Source organism: Scyliorhinus canicula, chromosome 1, assembly GCF_902713615.1.
Source record: "Scyliorhinus canicula chromosome 1, sScyCan1.1, whole genome shotgun sequence".
NCBI classification, from domain to species: Eukaryota; Metazoa; Chordata; class Chondrichthyes; order Carcharhiniformes; family Scyliorhinidae; genus Scyliorhinus; species Scyliorhinus canicula.
In genome coordinates this window covers 129883291-129908072 of record NC_052146.1, presented here as the reverse complement: position 1 = coordinate 129908072, position 24782 = coordinate 129883291, and the positions used below count along the sequence as shown (strand labels likewise).

General features: G+C 43.4%; 1 protein-coding gene across 5 annotated transcripts in view; it reads left to right on the top strand.

Annotated features, from left to right (window-relative positions):
* The window catches only part of kiaa0319l (KIAA0319-like ortholog), a 150783-nt gene that overhangs the window by 65054 nt on the left and 60947 nt on the right, over nt 1-24782 (top strand). For all 5 annotated transcript variants that reach the window (XR_005460984.1, XM_038799958.1, XM_038799968.1 and 2 more), the window contains 6 exons: nt 1576-1676; nt 8413-8500; nt 13004-13096; nt 13631-13763; nt 20842-21070; nt 21506-21629. Coding sequence is in view for 4 of the 5 variants with exons in the window: in XM_038799958.1 (XP_038655886.1) it covers nt 1576-1676; nt 8413-8500; nt 13004-13096; nt 13631-13763; nt 20842-21070; nt 21506-21629 (768 nt within the window). In the remaining variant the exon portion in view is untranslated. The remainder of the gene's footprint in view (nt 1-1575; nt 1677-8412; nt 8501-13003; nt 13097-13630; nt 13764-20841; nt 21071-21505; nt 21630-24782) is intronic.

Genomic DNA, 24782 nt, shown 5'->3' with positions numbered 1-24782 from the left:
AAAGTGCCTCTTTTTTGTGTCCTGGTTTGGAGGAGAGCACCTGATGTGCATCCGCTGAACACATCGCCATCACCGGAATTCCTCGAGAGATGTAAATTCAACAAACTAAGTCAAAGTAACTCATTCAAATCAGCAAGGCAGAATATATTTGTCAAAGGTGTGTCATCATTTAGTTGGCAGTATATTAGATGTAATAGCTAATTAGCCACTAAAATGGCAAAGAAATGAGTAGCACATTAATGAGAATATGATTTTAGAATTTTTTTAACTTCATTCAAATGACTACAGAATGGAAGACTTCATTGAGAAATTTTGATCAGTTTATCTTTATTTAAAATATTTGTTGTTTTCCAATGGTTTTTCTCAGAAATAATTTTATTAAAATTCTTTCATTGATTCTCTACCTTTTTCTCATACATTCTGAAAACACGGTTAAATTTCTTCTCCAAGGATTGGATGAATCTGTGCTGTCACCTGGTGCAGATGAACAAATGTTGGGACCTGATTAAATAGTGATAACCAAGTTACTATATGGGGCTGGTTTAGCACAGTAGGCGAAATAGCTGGCTTTACAAGCAGACCAAGGCAGGCCAGCAGCGTGGGTTCAATTCCCGTACCAGCCTCCCTGACAGGCGCCGGAATGTGGCGACTAGGGGCTTTTCACAGTAACTTAATTTGAAGCCTATTTGTGACAATAAGCGATTTTCATTTCATTCATTTCATTTCGTACACAGTAGTTGAAATAGTATACGAGGATTCATATCTAATTTAATTTCAAGTCATGTCCTTCAAAAAAGTCAACCACTTTTAGTCTTGTCCAGAGTTGAGAATTTTGTTTTAAAATTCCATTGTTCAGGAATTATGGAATGTCTTAAAATCCTCAAAAGGCATTTTAAAACATAAGTTTGCCTTCATTCTGAACATTGAAGATGCTGTGCTGGAGAGTACATACTGGGATTAACAATTGGATGAGACCTCTTGTACTTTGTGGAGTAAACTCTGAGATTGTCTGTCTAATTCAATGTCATCATCGAAAATGGTTTATAATACAGAGCTGATTTGGGTAGCACCGTGGTTAGCACTCTTGGCTTCACAATGTCAGGGTCCCAGGTTTGATTCCTGGCTTGGGTCACTGTCTATGTGGAGTCTGCAGCTGTAAAATCTCACAACGTAGTAGCTTTTCTTTTTCTGTTCCAAATGTTACTTGACTTAAACCAAACCAGTTTGAGAGCAGCTCAGTGGCTGCTGACCTTGAAGCTTCCCAGTTCAGATTCTTCCAAGTCAACGCATTAGTAATGATGCCAATCCAACAATTCTAGTGTAAGCAAAATCACTTGATCTGTAGCTGAGGATTTCCTTGGTGAAACAGAAAAGAGGAACTGTTAGTAAATGTACAAATCACTCAATGGGTTAGAATATTTTTGAACAACATAGGTGGAAAGCTACTTACTATTCGAAGCATTCCTTCTCCATGTTCTAATGTATATAATGTTGCCCTGAAAGAATTGTGGTTATAGCAAGCACTGGTTTTAAAATGCAACACCGCTTTCATTCTGCATTGTTCATGTTTTCCAGGATCGAGCTATAAATATGAATGGCAACTTCTCACACATCACCCACAGGATTATAGGGGAGAGATGGCGGGCCAACACTCAAAGACTCTTACACTCTCCAGAGTAAGTGGAGGAAAATAATTAATTACCCAAGTGATCTAGTTGTTATTATAATTACAGATGTGTTGGGTGGGTTCTTTCTTTATGTGCTGCACCAGGAATAATAGTGCATAGACTGCTCTAACATCATGATGTGCATGAACACCGTATGTTGCTTAGGGCCATATTTTTGACAAAAGTTTATTTGATTCAATTTTACACAATTAATTCTCAAATGAAGCCCCATGATTTGACCATGTTCGTTAGTTCATATTAAAAGCGATTAGGACTCCGTATCTGTGGCGATATGCATCACTGTAAATACACAAGGGGTTAATGTAAATACACGTAGACTAGATAGACACTAGAGGGAGCACCAGAGACTTGACACACAGACATTCAACCAATAGGTCAGGAAGATAGGACAAAACCAATGGACATTCACGATACACACAGAGGTGACACTACCACAGGGGGGCATTACACCAACCCATATATAAAGGACACAGCACACATGATCTTCCTCTTTCCAGTGGAGACACTTACACAGGGTTGATTTGAAACCCATCACACCCACCACGTGGATTGTAGCAGACTGGTTCGTCAGTCTGAGTAGCTATAGCAGGGTTAACAGGAGAGTTGAATCCAAGTAGGAGAATTGTTAACAGTTTAATAAATGTGTTAAAGCTATCTCCCAGTCTGAACCTTCCTTTGTCAGAGTGCACATCAAGGAAGCACGTTATGCTACGTCAAGAGCATAACAAAACATGGTACCCAGGAGTGACTGTTAAATCCATATAGTTGCAACTCAGCAAACAGTGACAACCAGCAACAGCAGCCAGGCAAGATGATGTTTAAGATTCCGGTTCCACAGCAGCTCGGGTATCAAGGCAATCTCAGTGAAAACTGCCGTTGGTTCAGGCAGCGATTCGAGATCTACCTGGTAGTGTGCGAGTTAGATGGCGTGGCGGATGCAGAGAAAATAAAGCTTCTACTTACCATCGCGGGTCCAGAAGCAGCTGAAATCTTCCAGACCTTCAAATATTGAAAGGGGCAAAACAAGACCAATTTCCAGGCAGCCCTGGACAAATTCCAAGAATTCTGCGAGGAACATACAAGAAAAAGCAATAAAAGAGGCGCCAAAACTCACCACGAGGCGAAGGTAGGCTTTCCATTGAAGAAATCTGCAGTTTTGACTGGCGGCCATCTTGGAAAAGGTGTCGCACATGCGCAGTTGCGCGAACAGCGCACAGAATGGGAAGGTCCGTTTGCGCATGCGCAAGAAGCCACGCATGCGCAATTGCGAAAACGGCCCCAAGTAAAGGAAAGCGATCTGCGCATGCGCAATCGCTTCCTACGACCTACGTCACACGCTTCATGACGTCGGAGACCCCCGGACCACGCCCACTTAAAGGGAAATGTCCCAAAACGAGAGAAAAAAGTTTTAAAGCCGTAAAACCCGATTCTTTCACCTGGGACGACAGCATAATGCCTGAAATTCGACTAGTAGCTGAAAGTAACCTCCGCAGAACTGCAACAAGCAGTTAGCACCTCCCAAAGATATGATACAGTCCTTGAAGACTATGACTCAGACCTTAAATTCTTCTTTGGACATCGCGAGCCCAATGCCAGCTCCGACACAAAACGTGGTGATATGGTCTTGGAAGACAACGACTCAGACGATGATTTCACCTTGGGAGGTGGCTACCCCAGTACCAAACCTGAATCGCAACTAGACGTGTTGTACATTGACGACCCCGACGATGAGTTCTTCAAATTGGGGAATCTTCAGCCCAGCATATACGACATCCCGACTCGTGAGTGCAGGATTATGCTGCGGCCTGACGCCAAGAGACAGAGTGGTCCACGCACCGTAAAGAGTCTCCAACTCCACACAGAAAGCAATGAAAGACTCCACAGCGAGCTCATGGACAAACTCCACGATAGAAGCAATACAAGACTCCAGAGCGCAGTCCTTGCATGAACAAGACTATGAGGGTCTGGCAACCTCCTCTGAGCAACCAGCAGCAGACGATGCAGGTCTGCCATGCTCCAGTGAACAGCAAGAAGACTATGACAGTCTACCACGCTCCAGTGAACAAGAAGAAGACTCGACAGTCTACCCAGCCCAAGTGAACAGCAAGAAGACACTGAGGCTCTACCCACTGTATGTGCGACAAGTGATGACGGCATCCTACTTCTCATACGAGGTCTGCATCGTGACAGACCTCAGCTAGTATGTACAGAGGCACTCGACAATCACAGTGAGACTACTGGTGACTCTGGTGACACCACGTTAATTCAAACCTCATCCGCTCGAGCCTCTCCACAAGCAAATGCATTCCTGAGTGTTTTGACTCCAGAAGGGCAGCACGGTAGCATGGTGGTTAGCATAAATGCTTCACAGCTCCAGGGTCCCAGGTTCGATTCCCGGCTGGGTCACTGTCTGTGTGGAGTCTGCACATCCTCCCCGTGTGTGCGTGGGTTTCCTCCGGGTGCTCCGGTTTCCTCCCACAGTCCAAAGATGTGCGGGTTAGGTGGATTGGCCATGCTAAATTGCCCGTAGTGTCCTAAAAATGTAGGGGGGGGGGTTGTTGGGTTGCGGGTATAGGGTGGATGCGTGGGTTTGAGTAGGGTGATCATGGCTCGGCACAACATCGAGGGCCGAAGGGCCTGTTCTGAGCTGTACTGTTCTATGTTCTATGTGGAGCATCAAGAAACCTCAGAAGATGTAAGTGAACCTGAAATGACTCCGGACGGGGAGCGGCAAGAAACCAAAGCTGATTCAGGTGAACCAGAAAGGGCTACAGATGGGGAGCATCGACAAGCCAAAGCTGAATCAAGTAAGCCGGACATGACTCCAGACGGGGAGTGCCGCAAACTCAGTGACGGCACGCTCAAGGAAACAGAAGATGCCACAAAGCACGCTGACACGAGTAACTGTGTGAAGGACTCATACTATCCACAGAGTGTGGTCCTTGAGCGCAGCAAACACGACAACAAAACCAACCAACTCAACAACATCAAAGACAATAACAAGAAATGTACCAGAGGCAACAACGTCGACAGCAAGCACGACAAAAACAACAACTGGTACGACATGGTACAACTCTGCCCATGAGGGACACTGTTACTGCTCAGCTCAGTACACTGACATACCATGACAGGATGACACAGATTGCATACATTGCTACCACAAGCATCGGAAGAAAAAAGACTCCAAAGCAGGCAATTAAGTGATGTGACTACTTCTTGGTTCCTTGCGCACAGGGACACTGATGGCGTTTACAAAGCAATGCCACCATCAACATCACCACCTCACCAACTCTACTGTTGGTCCATTACCTCTTTTTGTGACCAAATCTTGGGACAGGCATGAGACTTGATTAGTGCTAGCACCACAATTAGCAGATGTGGGCCTTGAATGATGATTTGAAACATATATTTTTAATTAAAGAAGAAAAGAGCAAGGGTAGATAGATTGTGCAGGTGTTCTTTGTGACAGAATTGGGAATTAAATTATGACTACATTAAAGTCCCGCCTTTCGCAAATTCCTTGTTCGCGAATTTGCTTACCCATGCTTACACTTTGTACACCACATCACAATGAGCAATGTTCGCTTATCTGCATACTTGTTCCCCTCTCTCCTGTTTCTCCTGAGGAGTTGGCTGCCCTAGCGGAACATAGACCTCGGCCACAGAGTGGGGAGATGGTGTCTAAGTACCTGGAAGCAGATTCATTCTATTAGTCCCGGTCGCGGACATTTCATTCTCTTCTTTTTAAACTGAATCCGACAGGATTAATAAATGGTGACTGGAATGGTTGCGGTGGAAGTGCAGCCTAAACCGAGAGATTAATCTGGAAATGTCCAAATGTCTCTTTCCAGAGCTGCAATAATGGCTGTGTGCAACTTTGAAATGTTCTCTGATTTTATCTGCCAATTTTGAGGTCATTCATTTTTTTCTTGAATGAGGACCGTCTCTTTTTCAAGATTTTCAAGGTGTCTTGTTGCTCAGAGGTTTCCCCCATCTGTTGTGTACAAGTACCACCATTTTCTGTATGGTACTGCACAAACCAGTGCTGGCCTCACATTGCTGGAACCTATCAAAATGACTCCCGTTGAAAAGCACGTTCATCGTTCGCGAGTTCACTGTTTGTGAGGTTTCATGGGAACCTAACCCCATTGAACAGCTGGGTGTGACTGTATATCATTACGCCTAAAGTGATTAGGTTTAGAACATGGTCATCATGCAGTTGGCATCAGTAAGAATTTATGTGAGAAATATGAGAATGACTAGAGCGAGGGTAGGTCCGATCAATGACGGTAGCGGGAGATTGTGTATTGAGTCTGAAGAGATAGGAGAAGTCTTGAACGAGTACTTTTCTTCAGTATTTACAAATGAGAGGGGCCATATTGTTGGAGAGGACAGTGTGAAACAGACTGGTAAGCTCGAGGAGATACTTGTTAGGAAGGAAGATGTGTTGGGCGTTTTGAAAAACTTGAGGATAGACAAGTCTCCCGGGCAAGAAATGAAATTGCAGAGCCGTTGGCAATGATCTTTTCGTCCTCGCTGTCAACAGGGGTGGTACCAGGGGATTGGAGAGTGGCGAATGCTGTGCCCCGGTTCAAAAAAGGGAATAGGGATAACCCTGGGAATTACAGGCCAGTTAGTCTTACTTCGGTGGTAGGCAAAGTAATGGAAAGGGTACTGAGGGATAGGATTTCTGAGCATCTGGAAAGACACTGCTTGATTAGGGATAGTCAGCACGGATTTGTGAGGGGTAGGTCTTGCCTGACAAGTCTTATTGAATTCTTTGAGGAGGTGACCAAGCATGTGGATGAAGGTAAAGCAGTGGATGTAGTGTACATGGATTTTAGTAAGGCATTTGATAAGGTTCCCCATGGTAGGCTTAAGCAGAAAGTAAGGAGGCATGGGATAGTGGGAAATTTGGCCAGTTGGATAACGAACTGGCTAACCGATAGAAGACAGAGAGTGGTGGTGGATGGCAAATATTCAGCCTGGAGCCCAGTTACCAGTGGCGTACCGTAGGGATCAGTACTGGGTCCTCTGCTGTCTGTGATTTTCATTAATGTCTTGGATGAGGGAGTTGAAGGGTGGGTCAGTAAATTTGCAGATGATACGAAGATTGGTGGAGTCGTGGATAGTGAGAAGGGCTATTGTCAGCTGCAAAGAGACATAGATAGAATGCAGAGCTGGGCTGAGAAGTGGCAGATGGAGTTTAACCCTGACAAGTGTGAGGTTGTCCATTTTGGAAGGACAAATTGGAATGCGGAATACAGGGTTAACGATAGGGTTCTTGGCAATGTAGAGGAGCAGAGAGATTTTGGAGTCTATGTTCATAGATCTTTGAAAGTTGCCACTCAAGTGGATAGAGCTGTGAAGAAGGCTTATGATGTGCTAGCGTTCATTAGCAGAGGGATTGAATTTAAGAGCCGTGAGGTGATGATGCAGCTGCACAAAACCTTGGTAAGGCCACATTTGGAGTCCTGTGTGCAGTTCTGGTCACCTCATTTTAGGAAGGATGTGGAAGCTTTGGAAAAGGTGCAAAGGAGATTTACCAGGATGTTGCCTGGAATGGAGAGTAGGTCTTACGAGGAAAGGTTGAGGGTGCTCGGCCTTTTCTCATTAGAAAGGAGAAGGATGAGGGGTGACTTGGTAGAGGTTTATAAGATGATCAGGGGAATAGATAGAGTAGACAGTCAGAGACTTTTTCCCCGGGTGGAACAAACCATTACAAGGGGACATAAATTTAAGGTGAATGGTGGAAGATATAGGGGGGATGTCAGAGGTAGGTTCTTTACCCAGAGAGTAGTGGGGGAATGGAATGCACTGCCTGTGGAAGTAGTTGAGTCGGAAATATTAGGGACCTTCAAGCAGCTATTGGATAGGTACATGGATTATGGTAGAATAATGGCGTGTAGATTAATTTGTTCTTAAGGGCAGCACGGTAGCATTGTGGATAGCACAATTGCTTCACAGCTCCAGGGTCCCAGGTACGATTCCAGCTTGGGTCACTGTCTGTGCGGGATCTGCACATCCTCCCCGTGTGTGCGTGGGTTTCCTCCGGATGCTCCGGTTTCCTCCCACAGTCCAAAGATGTGCAAGTTGGGTGGATTGGCCATGATAAATTGCCCTTGGTGTCCAAAATTCTATGATAATCTATGATTAACCTAGGACAAAAGTTCGGCACAACATCGTGGGCCGAAGGGCCTGTTCTATGCTGTATTTCTCTATGTTCTAATTATGCTAGGTATTTAACAGTTTACCGGGATGTGATTTAGGTTACACATAGGAACATACATTGGGCTGGATTCTTTGACTGCGTCGCTGCATGATCGCCACGGACGGGACGAGGACAATGTAAAGGTCCATTGACCTCCGGTGGAAAATCCGGACGCCGGGCTAGCACGGCGGAAGAATCCTGCCCATTGAAAATAAAAGCAGGAGGAGGCCATTCGGCTTTGGATTTTTTGGGCTGGATTCTTTCACCCCGCCCGCTGCAAGAATGCCACAGGAGAGCCACGGGCAATGGAGAAGTCCATTGTCCTCCGGAGGGCTTCTCCAGTCACCCGGGCAGATGCAACCAGAGAATCCCGTCCATCGTATTGTATCCTATTCTGAAACAAACGTTGTTGCTGTACACAATGGGAAGTACTTGTTATGTGTAGTTGAAGCACAAATACAATTTTTATGCAGTGTACCACATCATAACCTGAACGATACTTCAATTTTTCAGCTTTCGGTTGGTGTCTATATGTTTAAAGTAATTGTTCAAGGAGATAATGCATATGGAGAGGGATCAGTGAATGTGACTGTTAAACCAGGTTAGTATTCATGTCTTTAAATATGACCAGATATAGCAGGAGATACAAAAATGAATTACAGCACAAGTGTATGTTTTAATCTTAACAAGTTGACTGGCAAGGTGCTCTCTGTAGCAATGCACAGCCAAGCCAGGGTGCCTTATTGTAGGACCATGTATGCTGAGAGTGGAGGCATGAGTTAAAAATTAAGTTATTGAATGGAGAAGAACAGAAATTGTTTTTTTTTAAATTATTTTTATTGAAAAATTTTGAATTTATACAACATCAAACCATACTAAAATACAAACAATAACAATAATGACACCAATCATGAACCTTCGCCCCTCCTCAATGAACAACCCAACATATTAAGAACAACTTAAATTAACACAATGAAAAGGCTGCCACAGTTTATAGAACCCTTGTACTGATCCTCTCAGGGCAAATTTGACCCTTTCCAACTTTATAAATCCCGCCATGTCATTGACCCAGGTCTCCACACTTGGGGGCCTCGCATCCTTCCACTGCAGCAAGATCCTCCAAAAGAACGGAAATTGTGATGACCCAAAATTGTTTATCCAGTTGTGTGTTAATATCTTTGGGGTGCTAATTTACAGTATCCTTTAATATTTTTCAGAACATGCTGACTATAATCACGTGACATTGAGTGCTTTCAGATTACAAACTAAATTGTGAACAATCAGATATGAAAATGTTACCACATACTGTAAACTGAGAGTCTTTTCCTGTTTAGAGTATTCCGTGAAATCAATAAGTGAAGGATCTGCATTAATCACACAAGTTCATTTTATGCAATCAATTAGCAGTAATTTCAAGTTACCATTAGTGAAAAGGACAGATTTGCTCTTGGAGATTTTAGATGTGTTATTTTTAGGTGCAGAGGAAATGCATGCAGATGTAAGATTTTCTAAATGTATTACCCGTTTATCTTGCACAGCATTGCCCACAGATTTCAACACTTAAGTATATTTCTGTCCTCTGGTGAACAGGAACAGAAACATAATTCAGGCCCACTGTGAAGTCATACATTCTGTTGGTATTATAGTATATTAAAAACCTTGCACCAGTACAAAATTCCAGTCAACTTTTCATTATAAATTCCTGTCACCCTATTTATAATGGTAACTACCTGTGTAGCCTTATCACATAATTAACTCCATTGACACTAGGGTGCAGTTACAGTGTGTTGAACTTAACATGCCAGTTTCCATTGTAAATGTGTGTATAGGAATCAATAATACGAAATGTGTTTAGATTTTTTAAATAAGACCAATCAATTTCTCATTACTCTGATTGCAAGGCTATATTTTTTTTAAAGAAAAGGAAACTGTACCTATCTTGAATGGATTTAATGGAAAAACTGAAGCTTATTTTTTTATAGACAATTTTATTGAGGTATTTTGGGCATATAAAACAATGACATTGTATAGTACTGTACAAAAGGAAAAGCAAGTAACGCATAGTCCAAACCACAACTCCGTTCTTGCAAGGACCTGTCTAAACCACCCCTACTCTACACTACCCTAGCCACCCCCCCTGCTGATGATTAATTATCCACGAAGAATGGCTGTCACCTCCGGGCGAACCCCGATAGTGAACCTCTCAAGGCGAACTTAACCTTTTCTAGACTGACAAAGCTCGCCATGTCCGATAGCCATGCTTTTGTCTTCAGAGGCTTTGGGTCCCTCCATGCCAACTGTATTCGTCGCTGGGCGACCAGGGAAGCAAAGGCCAAGACGTCAGCCTCTTTCTCCTCCTGGACTCCCGGGTCCTCCGACACTCCAAAGATTGCCACCTCAGGACTCATTACCACCCCAGTTTTCAAAACCCGGGACATGATGTCCGCGAATCCCTGCCAGTACCCCCTAAGTCTAGGGCACGACCAGAATATGTGCACGTGATTAGCCGGCCGACCGGCACATCTGGCACACTTGTCCTCCAGCCCGAAGCCCCCCCCTCCCCAAGCTCCTCTTCCCACCACATTCGGGTCAGCAGTCTGTGTATCCTCTGCTCCCATTAGCTCTTTGTAAATATCTGAGACTCTACCCTCACCTATCTCTTCCCTAGAAACTACCCTGTCCTGCCTCCCCCTTTGGTAGGAGGCGTGGGAAGGACGACACCAGACTGTGCACAAAATCCCGCATCTGTAAGTATCTAAAGTCATTCCCTCCCGCCAGCCCAAACTTCTCCTCCAATGCCCTCATGCTCGGAAAGTTCCCTTCCAGGAACAGATCACCCACCCTCGCAATCCCCGCTCTCCACCACAGTCGATACCCACCGTCCATGTTCCCCGGGGCAAATCGCTGATTGCCACAGCTCGGGGTCCACATCGATGCTCTCACTTCCCCTATATGCCTCCTCCACTGGCCCCAGATCCGCAGAGCCGCCACCACCCTCTGGCTGGTGGAGTACTGCGCTGGCGGGAGTGGCAGAGGCGCCGTAACCAGGGCCACCAAACTGGTGCCCCTGCACGAAGCAGCCTCCATCCGCTCCCAAACCAAACCCGTGCCTACCATCCATTTCCTTATCATTGCTACGTTGGCCGCCCAGTTGTAATTGCTAAAGTTCGGCAACGCCAGCGCCCCCCCTCCCCTCTGTTCCTTTCGAACATCACCTTCCTAACCCGCGGGGACTTCCCTGCCCAGACAAATCCCAGAATAATTTTATTCAGCCTCTTAAAGAAGGAACTCGGGTTGAAAATGGGGACACACTGAAATATGAACAAGAATCTCGAGAGAATCGTCATCTTAACAGTCTGCACTCTCCCCGCTAGTGACAGCGGGAGCGCATCCCAACTCCGAACCTCCTCCCTCACTCGTTCAATCAGTCGGGACAGGTGGAGCTTATGCAACCTGCCCCAGTCCCATGCCACCTGTATCCCTACCAGCCTGAACGGCAACCCCTTCAGCCTACTCTCCTGCCCACTCACCTGAATTACGAACATCTCGCTCTTAGCCATGTTCAATTTATATCCTGAAAACCGGCCAAATTCCCTCAGGATTTCCATGATACCGTACGTCCCCGCCATTGGGTCTGACACACATAAGAGCAGGTCATCCGCATATAACAAGACTTTTTTTGTTCCACTCCCCGCCCAGACCAGCCCTTTCCAGTCCCTTGAAGCTCTGAGCAATTGCCAGCAGCTCTATGGCCAGCGCGAACAGCAGTGGGAAGAGAGGGCAACCCTGTTTTGTCCCGCGGTGCAGTCTGAAGTAATCTGATGTCGCCCTGTTCGTCCTTGATCTAGCCTCTGGGGCCTGATATAACAGCCTAATCCAGTCAATGAACCTCTCCCCGAACCCAAACCTTCCCAGCACCTCCCACAGATAGTCCCACTCAACCCGGTCAAAAGCCTTTTCCGCATCCATAGCTACCACTATCTCTGTCTCCCTGCTCTCCGGAGGCATCATGATCACATTAAGCAGCCTTCTTAGGTTGGCCGCTAATTGCCTGCCCTTTACGAACCCAGTTTGGTCCTCCTCAATTATGTCCGGTACACAGTCCTCAATTCTAGTCGCCAAGATCTTGGCCAGTAACTTAGCGTCTGCATTGATCAAAAAGATGGGCCTGTAAGACCCACAAGCCTCCGGGTCTTTATCCTGTTTCAGAATAAACAAAATAGTGGCCTGCGACATCGTCGGGGGTAGAACCCCTCTGTCTCTTGCCTCTAGGGGCTGGTTTAGCACAGGGCTAAAGAGCTGGCTTTTAAAACAGACCAAGGCAGGCCAGCAGCAGGGTTCAATTCCCATACCAGTCTCCCCGAACAGGCGCCTGAATGTGGCGACTAGGGGATTTTCACAGTAACTTCATTTGAAGCCTACTTGTGACAATAAGCGATTTTCATTTCATTTCATTTCATTTAAAACAGATGAGAATTTTTTTCTGAGGGTAGTAAATCTTTGGAACCCTTCCTCAAAAGGTGGTGGAAGCAGAATCTTTGAATATTGTTAAAGTAGAGGTAGATAGATTCTTGTTAAGCAAGGGGAGCGTAAGGTTATCGGGGGATAGGAAGGGATGTGGAGTTCAGGCTGCAATCAGATCAGCCATGATCTTATTGAGTGGCAGAGCAGGCTCGAGGGGCTGAGCAGCCTACTCCTGCTCATAATATGTCTGTATGATTTAACATTTAACTGTTTAGACTCTGTGTCACATTGTCAGGATTCCTAAATTTGATTGGATAAGAAACCACACTATTGCTTACCCTGTTCACCTAGATCCTGGTTACCCTGTAGACAGTGCCATGCTGTTTTGGCCCTCTAATAACTACAAGTACAAATGCCAGCAAAACCTGTGGAAAAGAGCAAGTGTGATGAATGGTTCGTGCTTTTGGCACTGACTGCAGAACCTGGGGCCGTTGTGACAAAAGCATGGAATCGAAAAGTCGACGGGCACATGTGAAGTTGTGTTGATTGCCAGTGCTGGATACCTGCTTTTTTTTAAAGTGATCGTTGCTTCTACAAATTAACTACTTAAAACAAAAATCCCAGTTGATTTATTTTGCAGCACCTCGTGTGAATCAATTTCCAGTGGCTATTGTCTCTCCAAAATTCCAAGAGATCTCGTTGCCTACCACATCCACTTTTATTGATGGGAGCCGTAAGTTTACAGCTTTATTTTTACATAATAGGTTTACCATTTGGCTGCAGTTAGAATTTGGTTAATACATTTCCTTTTGAAAATCCTGATTACTTGCTAAGAAATTCAATGTAATGGTCAAGATCCCATCATCTAAACAGTGCACTTTATTTTTACTAAAGGAAAATATAAAAAAGGGAACAATGTTTAATAAAGTGTTAATTTTAGTATGTAAAGTTAGATCTTAAGTTAGCCTTCAGGTGAAACTATGAAGTGGATTGACATTACAAAGCATTGATAAATCTGAATAATTACTGATTATATCCTGCTTTGACCAGGATTCTTCTGCTTGACTAAATTTGTTAGTTTGGAAGGTTTGTACTAGAATAAACATCCATCTCCCTTGGGTCAACTGCAATCAATTGCTTTTCTGGATTTCTGTTTAAAGCTCAATAATGTATGCCTGTGCTTTTTAATCTGTTGCAGTACCAGTGAGTAGTTTTGACATAAAACTGCTGTCAAACTTAAAAAAAATAAATGCTGTTCCATTTACAGAAAGTACAGATGATGATAAAATCGTAAGTTATCAATGGGAGGAGGAGAAAGGTCCATTGCGAGAGGAGAAGGTGTCTGCAAGTACACAGATACTGAAGCTGACCAACTTGGTTCCAGGCAATTACACATTCAGGTACATAAATTTAAGTAAGGCTCTCTGTTTGGAAATAATTCAGATGGCGAATGTGATTAAATCCCACTGATGTCGAGTACTCGGTTTTTGTTGTGTGCTTCAGTCAGTGGCCCTGTCAGAGGTCAATTTTCCCCCCCAACTATGGCCAGTGGCTTGTTTGAAGAGCCGGTGCAGACACTGGACCAAATGGCCTCCTACACTGTAACAATTCTGTGATGATGACTCCTGGCACTTTTACTGGCAGCGTCCAGTTAAGCAAGCAGTGCTACCCTATTTGCAGAACCTTTTTGGATGTGCCAAAGTGACCTGAAATTGTACAGCACATGTTTTTATTGGCTGATGTAATTGTATACTAGGTATAACTTTATGATTTTCTTCTTTTAGTGCATTTGTTTTTACTCCCTTCCTATAACTCTCCCCATTCCCCATATCCATTCCACAGCCAGAAGCAGGCAAGCTGCATGATTTCAGCCACTTTTCAAAACTGGTTGTACAATGAGTGCTTGGAGATAGTAAGCTACAGCTCTGGATGGTTTGCACTGCTCCCGCTCTTTTGAGAATTGTTTCGTACCTCTTGGATAGTGTGGTTGAGATTGAGGACCATGTGGCAATTACAGGTGTAAACCTGTAACTTAGGATGTGATTGTATGTTGTCATTACCAACTGAATTTTCTTAGAAATAAGATTGGATATATTTATTCATCAAAACATGCAATTGAATGATGTAAATCTGAGTCACCCCAAATTCTGTCACATTTTTCCTAATGTTATCGCCCTGGAAATAGCAAGATTAATGGCTCGATCGGCCATGGCACACCCTTGAGCAATTTCAGTTGTTATAGGTTCTTAAAAAATGTTTTTGTTTTAGTTTTCAATGTGAGCAATGCTTGCCAATGCCACATTTATCATCTGTTCTTGGTTAGCCAGAACATCACTGACTCCTTGTGCTGTTTGTGTCTCCTTGGTGGTATTACTCTGCTGCTACAGCATGGTTTTACAACTGTTTGGCTTCCTTAAGAATCAACTAGATAGTGTGAAACTGAAATCAGACAGGCAAGACCAGGCAAAGGTGGAGATTTCACAATTGATTGATTGATATTTATTGTCACATGTACCGAAGTACAGTGAAAAGTATTTTTCTGCGGCCAAGGGAAGTACACAGTATGTACATAGTAGACAAAAGAATAATCATTAGAGTACATTGACAGTGGTGCATCAACAAATAGTGATTGGTTACAGTGCAGAACAAGGCCAAACAAGAGCAGCATAGGGCGTTGTGAATAGTGTTCTTGCAGGGAACAGATCAGTCCAAGGGGTAGTCGTTGAGGAGTCGAGTAACTGTTGGGAAGAAGCTGTTCCTATGTCTGGATATGTGGGTCTTCAGACTTCGGTATTTTCTGCCTGGAAGGGCCTGGAAGAGGGCAACGCCTGGGTGTGAGGGGTCTCTGACAATGCTGTCTGCCTTTCTGAGGCAGTGGGAGGTGTAGACAGAATCAATGTGTGGGTGGAAAGCTTGTGTGATGCATTGGGCTGAGTTCACCACACTCTGCAGTTTCTTGCAATCTTGGGCCGAGCAGTTGCTATACCAAGCTGTAATGCAGCCGGATAGGATGTTCTCTGTGGCACAACTGTAGAAGTTTGTGAGAGTTGATGCAGACATGCCGAATTTTTTGAGCTTCTGTAGGAAGTAGAGACGTTGTTGGGCTTTCTTAACTTTTGCATCAACATGAATGGACCAGGACAGACTATTGGTGATGGTGACCCCCAGGAACTTAAAGCTAAAGACCATCTCTACTTGGGAGCCATTGATGTAGACGAGGTGTTTGTCGTTCTACCCTTCCTGAAGTCGATTGGTCTTTCCAGCATTTAGAGCAGGGGTGGGCAAACTACGGCCCGCGGGCCGCATGCGGCCCGCCAAAGGTATTTCTGCGGCCCACCAAGTCATTAAAAAAAAAAAAAAAAAAATGTTTTTTTAAAAAAAAATTTTTTTTTTAAGGTTAATACGGGGGGGCTGTTGGGTTACTTACTGGTATAGGGTGGATACGTTGACTTGAGTAGGGTGATCATTGCTCGGCACAACGTCGAGGGCCGAAGGGCCTGTTCTGTGCTGTTCTATGTTCTATATGAGGCGCCCAGAATCATAACCGGGTGAAGTAATTATTTTACTTAATATACTATGCGGCCCTTTGTGAATTGTGAATTTCTGAATGTGGCCCTTGCACGGAAAAGTTTGCCCACCCCTGATTTAGAGAGAGGTTGTTTTCGGTACACCATGCAACCAAGTGATTTATATTCCTTCTGTAGTCTGATTCATTGTTGTTTGAGATATGACCCACCACAGTCGTATCATCTTCAAACTTATCGATTGAATTGGAGTTGAATCTAGTCACACTGTGGGCATACAGGGAGTACAGTAGAGGACTGAGCACACATCCTTGCGGATCCCCGGTGTTGAGGACAATTATGGAGGAGGTGCTGTTACCTATCCTGACAGATTGCGGTCTGTTGGTGAGGAAGTCAAGGATCCAGCTGCACAGGGAGGGGTCAAGTCCAAGGTTGCAGAGTTTGGTTATTAGTCTTGTTGGGATAATGGTGTTGGAGGCGGAGCTGTTGTCTCTGAACAACAGCCTGACGTAGGTGTCCTTGTTGTCGAGATGTTCGAGAGTTGATTGTAGGGCCAGAGAGATAGCATCTGCTGTGGATTGGTAGGCGAACTGCAATGGATCAAGGCCATCTGGGTGGCTGGCGTTGATCCGCCTCATGACTAGCCGCTCAAAGCATTTCATGGTAACAGACTTCAAGGCCACTGGTCGGTAGTCGTTGAGGCACACTACCTTGTTCTTCTTTGGTACTGGTATTTGTTGTACTTGGTGCAACACCCTGTTAGGATTTGAACATTCAGTTCCTATTTCAGTATGGTGACCACTGCATTGTACTCTGTCAAAATTGCGTGAAAAATTACAAGCTTAAGGATGCAGAACTATAAATGCATGAGTAGATAAACTCAGATCAGAGAATCCACTGTATATTCGCCTTCATATAAAATAAGGGTTCAAAGCAGTTGATTGCAATGGCAGCTCGTTATTTTTGCACCTAAATGGAGAGGCATTTGAACTTCACTAATGGGTCAAAAGATGAGTTCAGCTCATGCAATAAAGTAAAATGAAGAAAAATAATAAACTATACAATGAAAGTAAATTGTGTTAACGCAATGGCGTAGTGGTATTATCACCTGGACTTGTAAGACAGAGACCCAGGACAAGATCTAGGGACCTGGATTCAAATCCAACCACGGCAGATGGTGAAATTTGAATTCGATATTTTAAAAAAATTTGAAAATGAAAGTCTAATTGTCATTTGTCGTAAACGCCCACCTGCTTCACTAATGTCCTTTAGGGAAGGAAATCCGACATCCTTACCTAATCTGACTCGCCTACCTGTGACTCCAGATCCACAGCAATGTGGTTGACTCTTGAAAGTCCTCCGAAATGGAGGGCAGTTAGGGATGGGCAATAAATGCTGGCCCAGCCAGTGATGCCCACATCCCCTGAGTGTGAAGTTAATACAAAATTAAATAATTTAAAATATTCTGCCCATGACTGTAAACATCTCGATCTGAACTTTAGTCTGCCATCTAGTGGTTTGAATTTATAGAGCATGCTACGTGGAAGCTTGGTCTTAATCTATTTTCTTGTATTTGAGCATGGCTGGCTGAACAAGTTAATACTGACATGTTTAGCATTGCTGCCTACGGCGCTGAGGACCCGGGTTCGAATCCCGGCCCTGGGTCACTGTCCGTGAGGAGTTTGCACATTCTCCCCGTGTCTGCGTGGGTTTCGCCCCCACAACCCAAAAGATGTGCAGGGTAGGCGGATTGGCCACGCTAAATTGCCCCTTAATTGGAAAAAATAATTGGGTAGTCTAAATTTATATAAAAAAAAAGAAAAAAATACTGACATGTTTTTTAAAAAATCCTATGCACTGTTAATTGGAATTCCCCATTCTTAACAGACTTATTTTGTTTCGCAACAATTGAATGCTTTTTCAGATGTTAGTCCTAGTTGTGCAAAGCAATTTAATCTGTTCACTAGTCACTATTTGTTTTGTGAGATGAACTATTGTAATTCCCCAGTTTGTGAATATCAGCCTGAAAATACAAAACTGATCAATGTTTATGTGGCAGTGGCCCTACAGTGAAAAACAACTCCCTTTGTTTGGCACATTTCAGCAAGAGTCCTTGATAGATCTGGATCAGGGTTGCAGCAAACAGTGTAAATGTGAACAAAATTAATGTGTCCCAATGTGCTAAAAATTGACTTTAGCAATAGCTCATCAAGTTGATATTTTTCTTTTGATTTCACCAATAAAACAATCATTAGGTAGTAATGAATGAGAAAAGCTTCTGTACTTGTTCACTCTGGGAAATCAGTGCTTGTTTTCACACAAAACAGGGACATAAAATTCTGATTAGGGTTGTTAAACCAGTTTTAGGATTTGGATGCAGCAGCTTTGAGGCAACTGGAATAATTTGGCAAGGCCTTAAAGATCTCATTTAGTGCCCCTTTTGAAATACTGTAATATAGTCCAGTCTTTTCATACAATCCTTGTATTCTATACAATTATAGGTAAACAGCAATGTTTGGCAAGTAGGTTACTGGTGCTGTTTGAAGCAGTTCAAGTTAAGCAACTGGGAAATGAAAAACATGAGGTACTGCAGCTACACCTCTTGGGAGAGTATAATTACATATGAATATAGGAAGAGGAGGAGGCCGTTTGGCTCCTGGAGCTCATTCTGTCATTCAATAAAATCATGTTGATCTGCACCTTGGATCCATTTACTTGCCTTTGATCCCCATCATCTTGCCGAACAGTAAGCTATCACATTCAATCATGAAAGTTTTAATTGACCCACTGTCCACAGTGCTTTTGAGGAGAGTGTCTGAGATTTCCAAAACCTTTGTGTTGGGGGAAAGGTGTTTCTCTCCTCTCTCTCTCTCTCTCTCTCTCTCTCTCTCTCTCTCTCTCTCTCTCTTCCCCCCCCCCCCCCATTTTGAATTCTTTAGTACTTTTTCTCTAAATAATTTGGAAACCTTTACCAATTAAGGACTTCTATTTGGATTACCCTTCTACAATCCAAAGTCAAGGAGGCCAAAACCATCAGGGACCAGGTTTGATCGGACCTCTGGTGACTGCCTATGTGGAGTTTGCATTTTATCCCCGTGTCTGCGTGGGTTTCCTCTCGTGTTTGGTTTCCACAGTCGAAAGATCTGCAGATTGGGTGAATTGGCCAGTCTAAATTGGCCCTGAGTGTCCAAAGGTTTTGTGGGGCTACAAGGATATGGCAGGGGAGTGGGCCGAGGTAATGTGCCCTTCGTATGGTCAGTGCAGTCTCCGGGCCACCTTCTGCGGTGTTGCAATTCTACTTCTGCTCAAAGGCAAACTTTCTATTAACCTTCTTTAATTACTAGTATTTCTTTGTACCTGTGCTTTAGCTTTTGTCAATTTTTGGATCTTGAGATCGAAAATTCCCTCTGCAACTCGTAGTCTGTCGCCATTAGGACAATGCGATGATTTGGCTTTCTCTGATCCTGGTAAACATGCTTGTTCCTGTTGAACTTCATCTGCCCTGGTGATTCCCCCTCACTCAGTCTGTCTCTGTTCCTTTAATAATTTCCTGGCTCTATCTGCACAACTTGCTGTGCTTCCTAATTTGGTATCACCTGTAAAACCTGGGTGTACAACTCTATCTCTTCATCCAAGTCACCTAAGATATATATGGTGAAAGGCTGACGCTCCAGCACATATCTCTAGGGCACGTCATTTTACAGATCCCATCAACCAGTGAGTGTTATTTTGTCCTACTCGTCAACCAAATATCATCAAAGCAATTTTCATTTATATAGCGTTACAAAGGTTAAGCAGCTTGCAACATTTTACCAAGAACATTATCGGACAGAATTGTATACCAAACCCTACAAGTTGGGCAGGTGAGCAAAGGATTAGTCAAAGCAGTCTGCTTTCAGAAGAGCCCTACATGGGACAAAAGGTTCAGGGAGTAAATTCCAAATGATGAGCCTGAACAGCTGAAGGCCTGACTACATGTAAAGGGACAAAAGAAATCAACCACAAGGTTACCTCCAATTCAGTGCATTTAAATTTTGGCTAATAATGTGTGTGGGTTTTTAGCAATTACAATGACCAGTCTCCATAAGCAGTTTCCATTATAACAGTGGTTTTGAATTTAAATTGACAGTGACTGGAATTTAGGTTTTGTAGACATAAAATGTGCACGGCCAAGATATTTAATATATAGGTATTTGACTTGATTGTTGTGATTGCATGTTGTTTTGGGGGCAGTTAGAACAAGTATACTTAGAAAATTGTACGAGTTGATGAGTTGTTTTAAGTATATATTTTACTCACGCTACAAAACAATTGTGTTCAAACCGTCATTCTGATTCTTGTGTGGATAATATGAACCCTTGCAGGTCATGCATAAAGTTTAATAAAAGTAGAATTAGTGCTTGAGTTGCTGCGTGAGCCAAGTTACCTGAGCATGGAGGCTGTATGCGACCCATGGCTGTAGTTTGGAAATTCTTGTACAGCTTTAAATGTCAATAGCTTTAAATCACTCCACAACTGCTGTATGGAAGAGACTGGATGCTGTATTGGACTACCTAAAATACGTGTAATAATTATTTGCTCCAAGAATATAACTCAATCACAATACAGATGTTCATCATGATCTAGTTTTAATTAAAAGCCTCAGTTGCCCTATGCCGTTTTTCAGGAAAAAAACTTCTGTTGACTGTATAGAATCCCTCCACTTCCTGTAGTTTTGTTTGTTTGAATAATATTCTGCAGGATCTTAGTGTGCCAACATAGTGTGCTTTCCGCTAGGTGAATAATTTTAAATGCAATGTTTTTGAAGCTTTTTTGTCCATCTTCCTAGCCTTTGTCAGCGACAGCATTTCTTGTGGTGACAGTATACTATCTGTTCAGTTAGCTGTTGCTATTGTAGGCCAGGACATATGTTTGATAGGTTCATCCAATTTATTTATTTTTCTTGCTCTTTCAGCCTGACAGTGGTGGATTCTGATGGTGCCAGTAACTCAACCACAGCAGCCGTCACTGTGCATAAAGCAGTGGACTATCCACCTGTAGCCAATGCTGGTGCAAATCAAGTCCTTACACTGCCCAAGAACTCCATCATGCTGTATGGCAACCAAAGCACAGACGATCATGGAATTGTCAGCTATGAATGGTCCTTGAGCCCAAAGAGCAAAGGCAAAGTAGTTGAAATGCAGGTAGGAAAGCATTTATACTATACTCCAACATCCAAAATAAAGAATGTTCTATTTTGAGGAACTGAACGAGTATGATACTTAAGGAATAATGTCAGTAACGGAGCTTTAGCATGCTTATATATAGCAGGGGAAAGGCCATAACCACCAATATTCAAGTTCACAGTCAGTCTGGATAAAAGGATAGATTGAGATTATGCTATTTAATCCAGTGTTGCAGCTCTGTTCAGCAAAACCAGTCACTTGGTTTCCTTCCACTGAAATGGGGAGGGGTAAAATCGAATTGTTCTACCCATGATGGCTGTTAATGGGAAAATAATCCAAATTTTCATTGTTGCTAATATACTGTGATTGTTCATTTTATACCAAGCAGCAGGTCTAGGCAGGGCGGGGGCTATTTAATACATAGTTAATTTAACATCTTTTTCTCTTGTTTAGGGTGTGCGAACATCATCTCTTCAACTGTCAGCAATGCAGGAAGGGGATTACATCTTTCAACTAACGGTGACTGACGCAGCAGGCCACCAGGCTACTGCTGAGGTGATGGTTATAGTACAACCAGGTGCGTGTTTATAAAGAGAATGTTGAGGTGATGGTTATAGTACAACCAGGTGTGTGTTTAAAAAGAGAATGTTTGTAAGTACCGTTCAAGAAAGATGGCAATATACCTTTTAAGTTTTTCCCTCTTTTTGGAATTCCTCCAATCAAATTTCCATTTATCATACTGTAACAATGTGACTACCCGGAAAAGTAAACTTGCTAAGAAGTCTCTTCCATAGAAGTCCGAAGAACCCATCACTCATTCTCATTAGGCTAATAGGTGAAGGATATTTGGATTCAACATCCAAGTTACAAAAGAACAAGCTTGCATTTTGTCACAATAATGAAGCAGAAGCACCAAATTATGTCTGAAAATACTGAACTTTATTTTTTAAAATTCAGGTTTAAAGTTATTTATAGACACAAAAGCCACAGGCTGAATTGGTGCAGGGTGATTTTCTATGGGACAATGGAGCTCCATCCTGTTACCAGACAAGGTACTTCTAAAAAGCATCCAAAAGCTAACTGCTATCTTTAGTGGAGACAAATGAGCTTAATAGCCATCTCATCGAGAAATTGCCTGTGTAATTCCCAGATTGATTTTGTGGATTTGCCTTCTCACTTAGAATGTGCAAAGAAAAGCCAGCTGGAGGCAGCCCCAGGTTTTCTGTTGGTGTGTGCATGTGTGTTCTGTGAGAACAAGTGCTTGGAAGTTTGACACAGAAGTAAAAACCAAAAGCACACACGCAATACCCCTGCAAATAGCCAGTGTCGCAGAGATATCTCAAATCTCTCTCTCTGACTGTGGAAGTCAGCCAAGTAAGCAAGGACTGCAACTGAAAAGAACTGGAGAGCTCTGTCAAACCACAGAACACTGGAATCACAAAAACAACTATTTGCCTGTTGAAATTAACTCTACTGGAACCTTGGAATATTGAGGCCATGGTGAAAAGGAAGAATAGGCAGCTGGGATCAAGTGGATCCCTTGAAGAGAATAGGGCTTGTCGGAGTGGAGTTGAGAGAAATCAGGAGGGCAAAAAGGGAACATGAGATTGTCTTGGCAGATAAGGCAAAGAATAATCCACAGAGCTTTTACAGATACATAAAGGGTAAAAGGGTGACTAGGGAGAGGATAGGGTCTCTTAAGGATAAACAAGGTCATCTATGTGCGGATCTACAAGAAATGGGCGTGGTCCTAAATGAATTTCTCGTCAATATTTACTGTTGAGAAAGGCGTGAATGTTAGGGAAATTGGGGAAATAAAAAGTGATGTCTTGAGGATTGTACATATTACAGAGAAGGAGGTGCTGGGGGTATTAAAGTGAATGAAGATAGATAAATCCCCGGGATCTGATCCCAGGATGTTGTGGGAGGCTAGGGAGGAAGTTGCCGGCCCCCTAGCTGAGATATTTGAATCATCGACAGCCACAGGAGAGGTGCCTGAAGATTGGAGGGTAGCAGATGTTGTGCCCTTGTTTAAGAAGGACTGTAGAGATAGGCCTGGGACCTACAGACCTGTGAGCCTTACTTCTGTAGTGGGTACGTTGTTAGAGAGTATTCTGAGGGACAGGATCTACAGGTTTTTAGACAGGCAAGGGCTAATTAGGGAAAGTCAGAATGACTTTGTAAGGGGAAAGTCATGTCTCACAAATTTGATTGAGTTTTTTGAAAGGGTTACCAAGAAGATAGATGAGGGCAGTGCAGCTGAGGTTGTCTACGTGGACTTTAGCAAGGCCTTTGACAAGGTACCGCCTGGTAGGTTGTTGCAAAAGGTTAAATCTCAGAATCCAGGGTGAGGTAACCAATTGGATACAAAATTGGCTTGGCGATCGAGGCCAAAGGGTGTTTATGGAGACTTTTTTTTCAAAATGGAAGCCTGTGACCAGCAGTGTGCCTCGGGGATCAGTGCTGGGTCTATTGTTTTTGTTATATGTATTAACGATTTGGACGAGAATGAAGGAGGCATAGTTAGTAAGTTTGCAGGTGATACCAAGATTATTGGCAGAGTGGATAGTGAAGAAGGTTATATATGATTGCAACAGGATCTTGACCAATTGGGCCAGTGGGCTAATGAATGGCAGGTGGAGTTTAATTTGGATAAATGTGAAGTGATGCATTTTGGTAGATCAAATCAGAGCAGGACCTATTCCGTTAATGGTAGGGAGTTGGGGAGAGTTACAGAACAAAGAGATCTAGGCATACAGGTTCATAGCTCCTTGGAGGTGGAGTCGCAGGTGGACAGGGTGGTGAAGAAGGCATTCAGCATGCTAGGTTTTATTGGTCAGAATATTGAATACAGGAGTTGGGATGTCTTGTTGAAGTTGTCAAAGACATTGGTAAGACCGCACATGGAATACTGTGTTCAGTTCTGGTCACCTATTATAGGAAGGATATTATTGAACTAAAAAGAGTGCAGAGGAGATTTACGAGGATGCTACCAGGGCTTGATGGTCTGAGTTATAAGGAGAGGTTGGATAGGCTGGGACTTTTTTCTCTGGAGCATAGGTGGCTTGGGGGGGGTGATCTAATAGAGGTCTATAAGATAATGAGGAGCATAGATAAGGTAGATAATCAACATTTTTTGCCAAAGGTAGAGGAGTCTAGAACTAGAGGGCATAGTTTTGAGGGGAGAGACACAAAAGAGACCAGAGGGGGAATTTCTTCACAGAGTGGGTGGTGAGCATCTGGAACGGGCTGCCAGAGGCGGGTACGATTTTGTTTTTTAAAAAGCAGTTGGACAGTTACATGGGCACGGTGGGTATAAAGGGATATGGGCCAATTGCAGGCAAGTGGGACTAGCTTAGTGATAGAAACTGGGCGGCATGGACAAGCTGAGCTGAGGGGCCTGTTTCTATGCTGTGAACATCTATGACTCTTATGACTCAAAACTAACCATTCACGTACAGAAGTCATTTATGCTCAAATTGCCATGTCTGCATCGCTCAAACCACTCATCACGAGTCAAGGATTGTTCCCTGTCCCCTTTTTTAAAAAAAATGTTTACTTATTTTGAACTCCATTCTCCCTTCTAATCTGTAGAAGTGTGTATGCATGTGTTTTACCACTTTCTTGCTTGTAGTAACTAATAAACTCACTGTATCTTTAACTCAAGCCTGATTAAATTGGCTCCTCTTAAAACACACCCTTTTTTCCAGACCCAACAGTTATCCGCGAA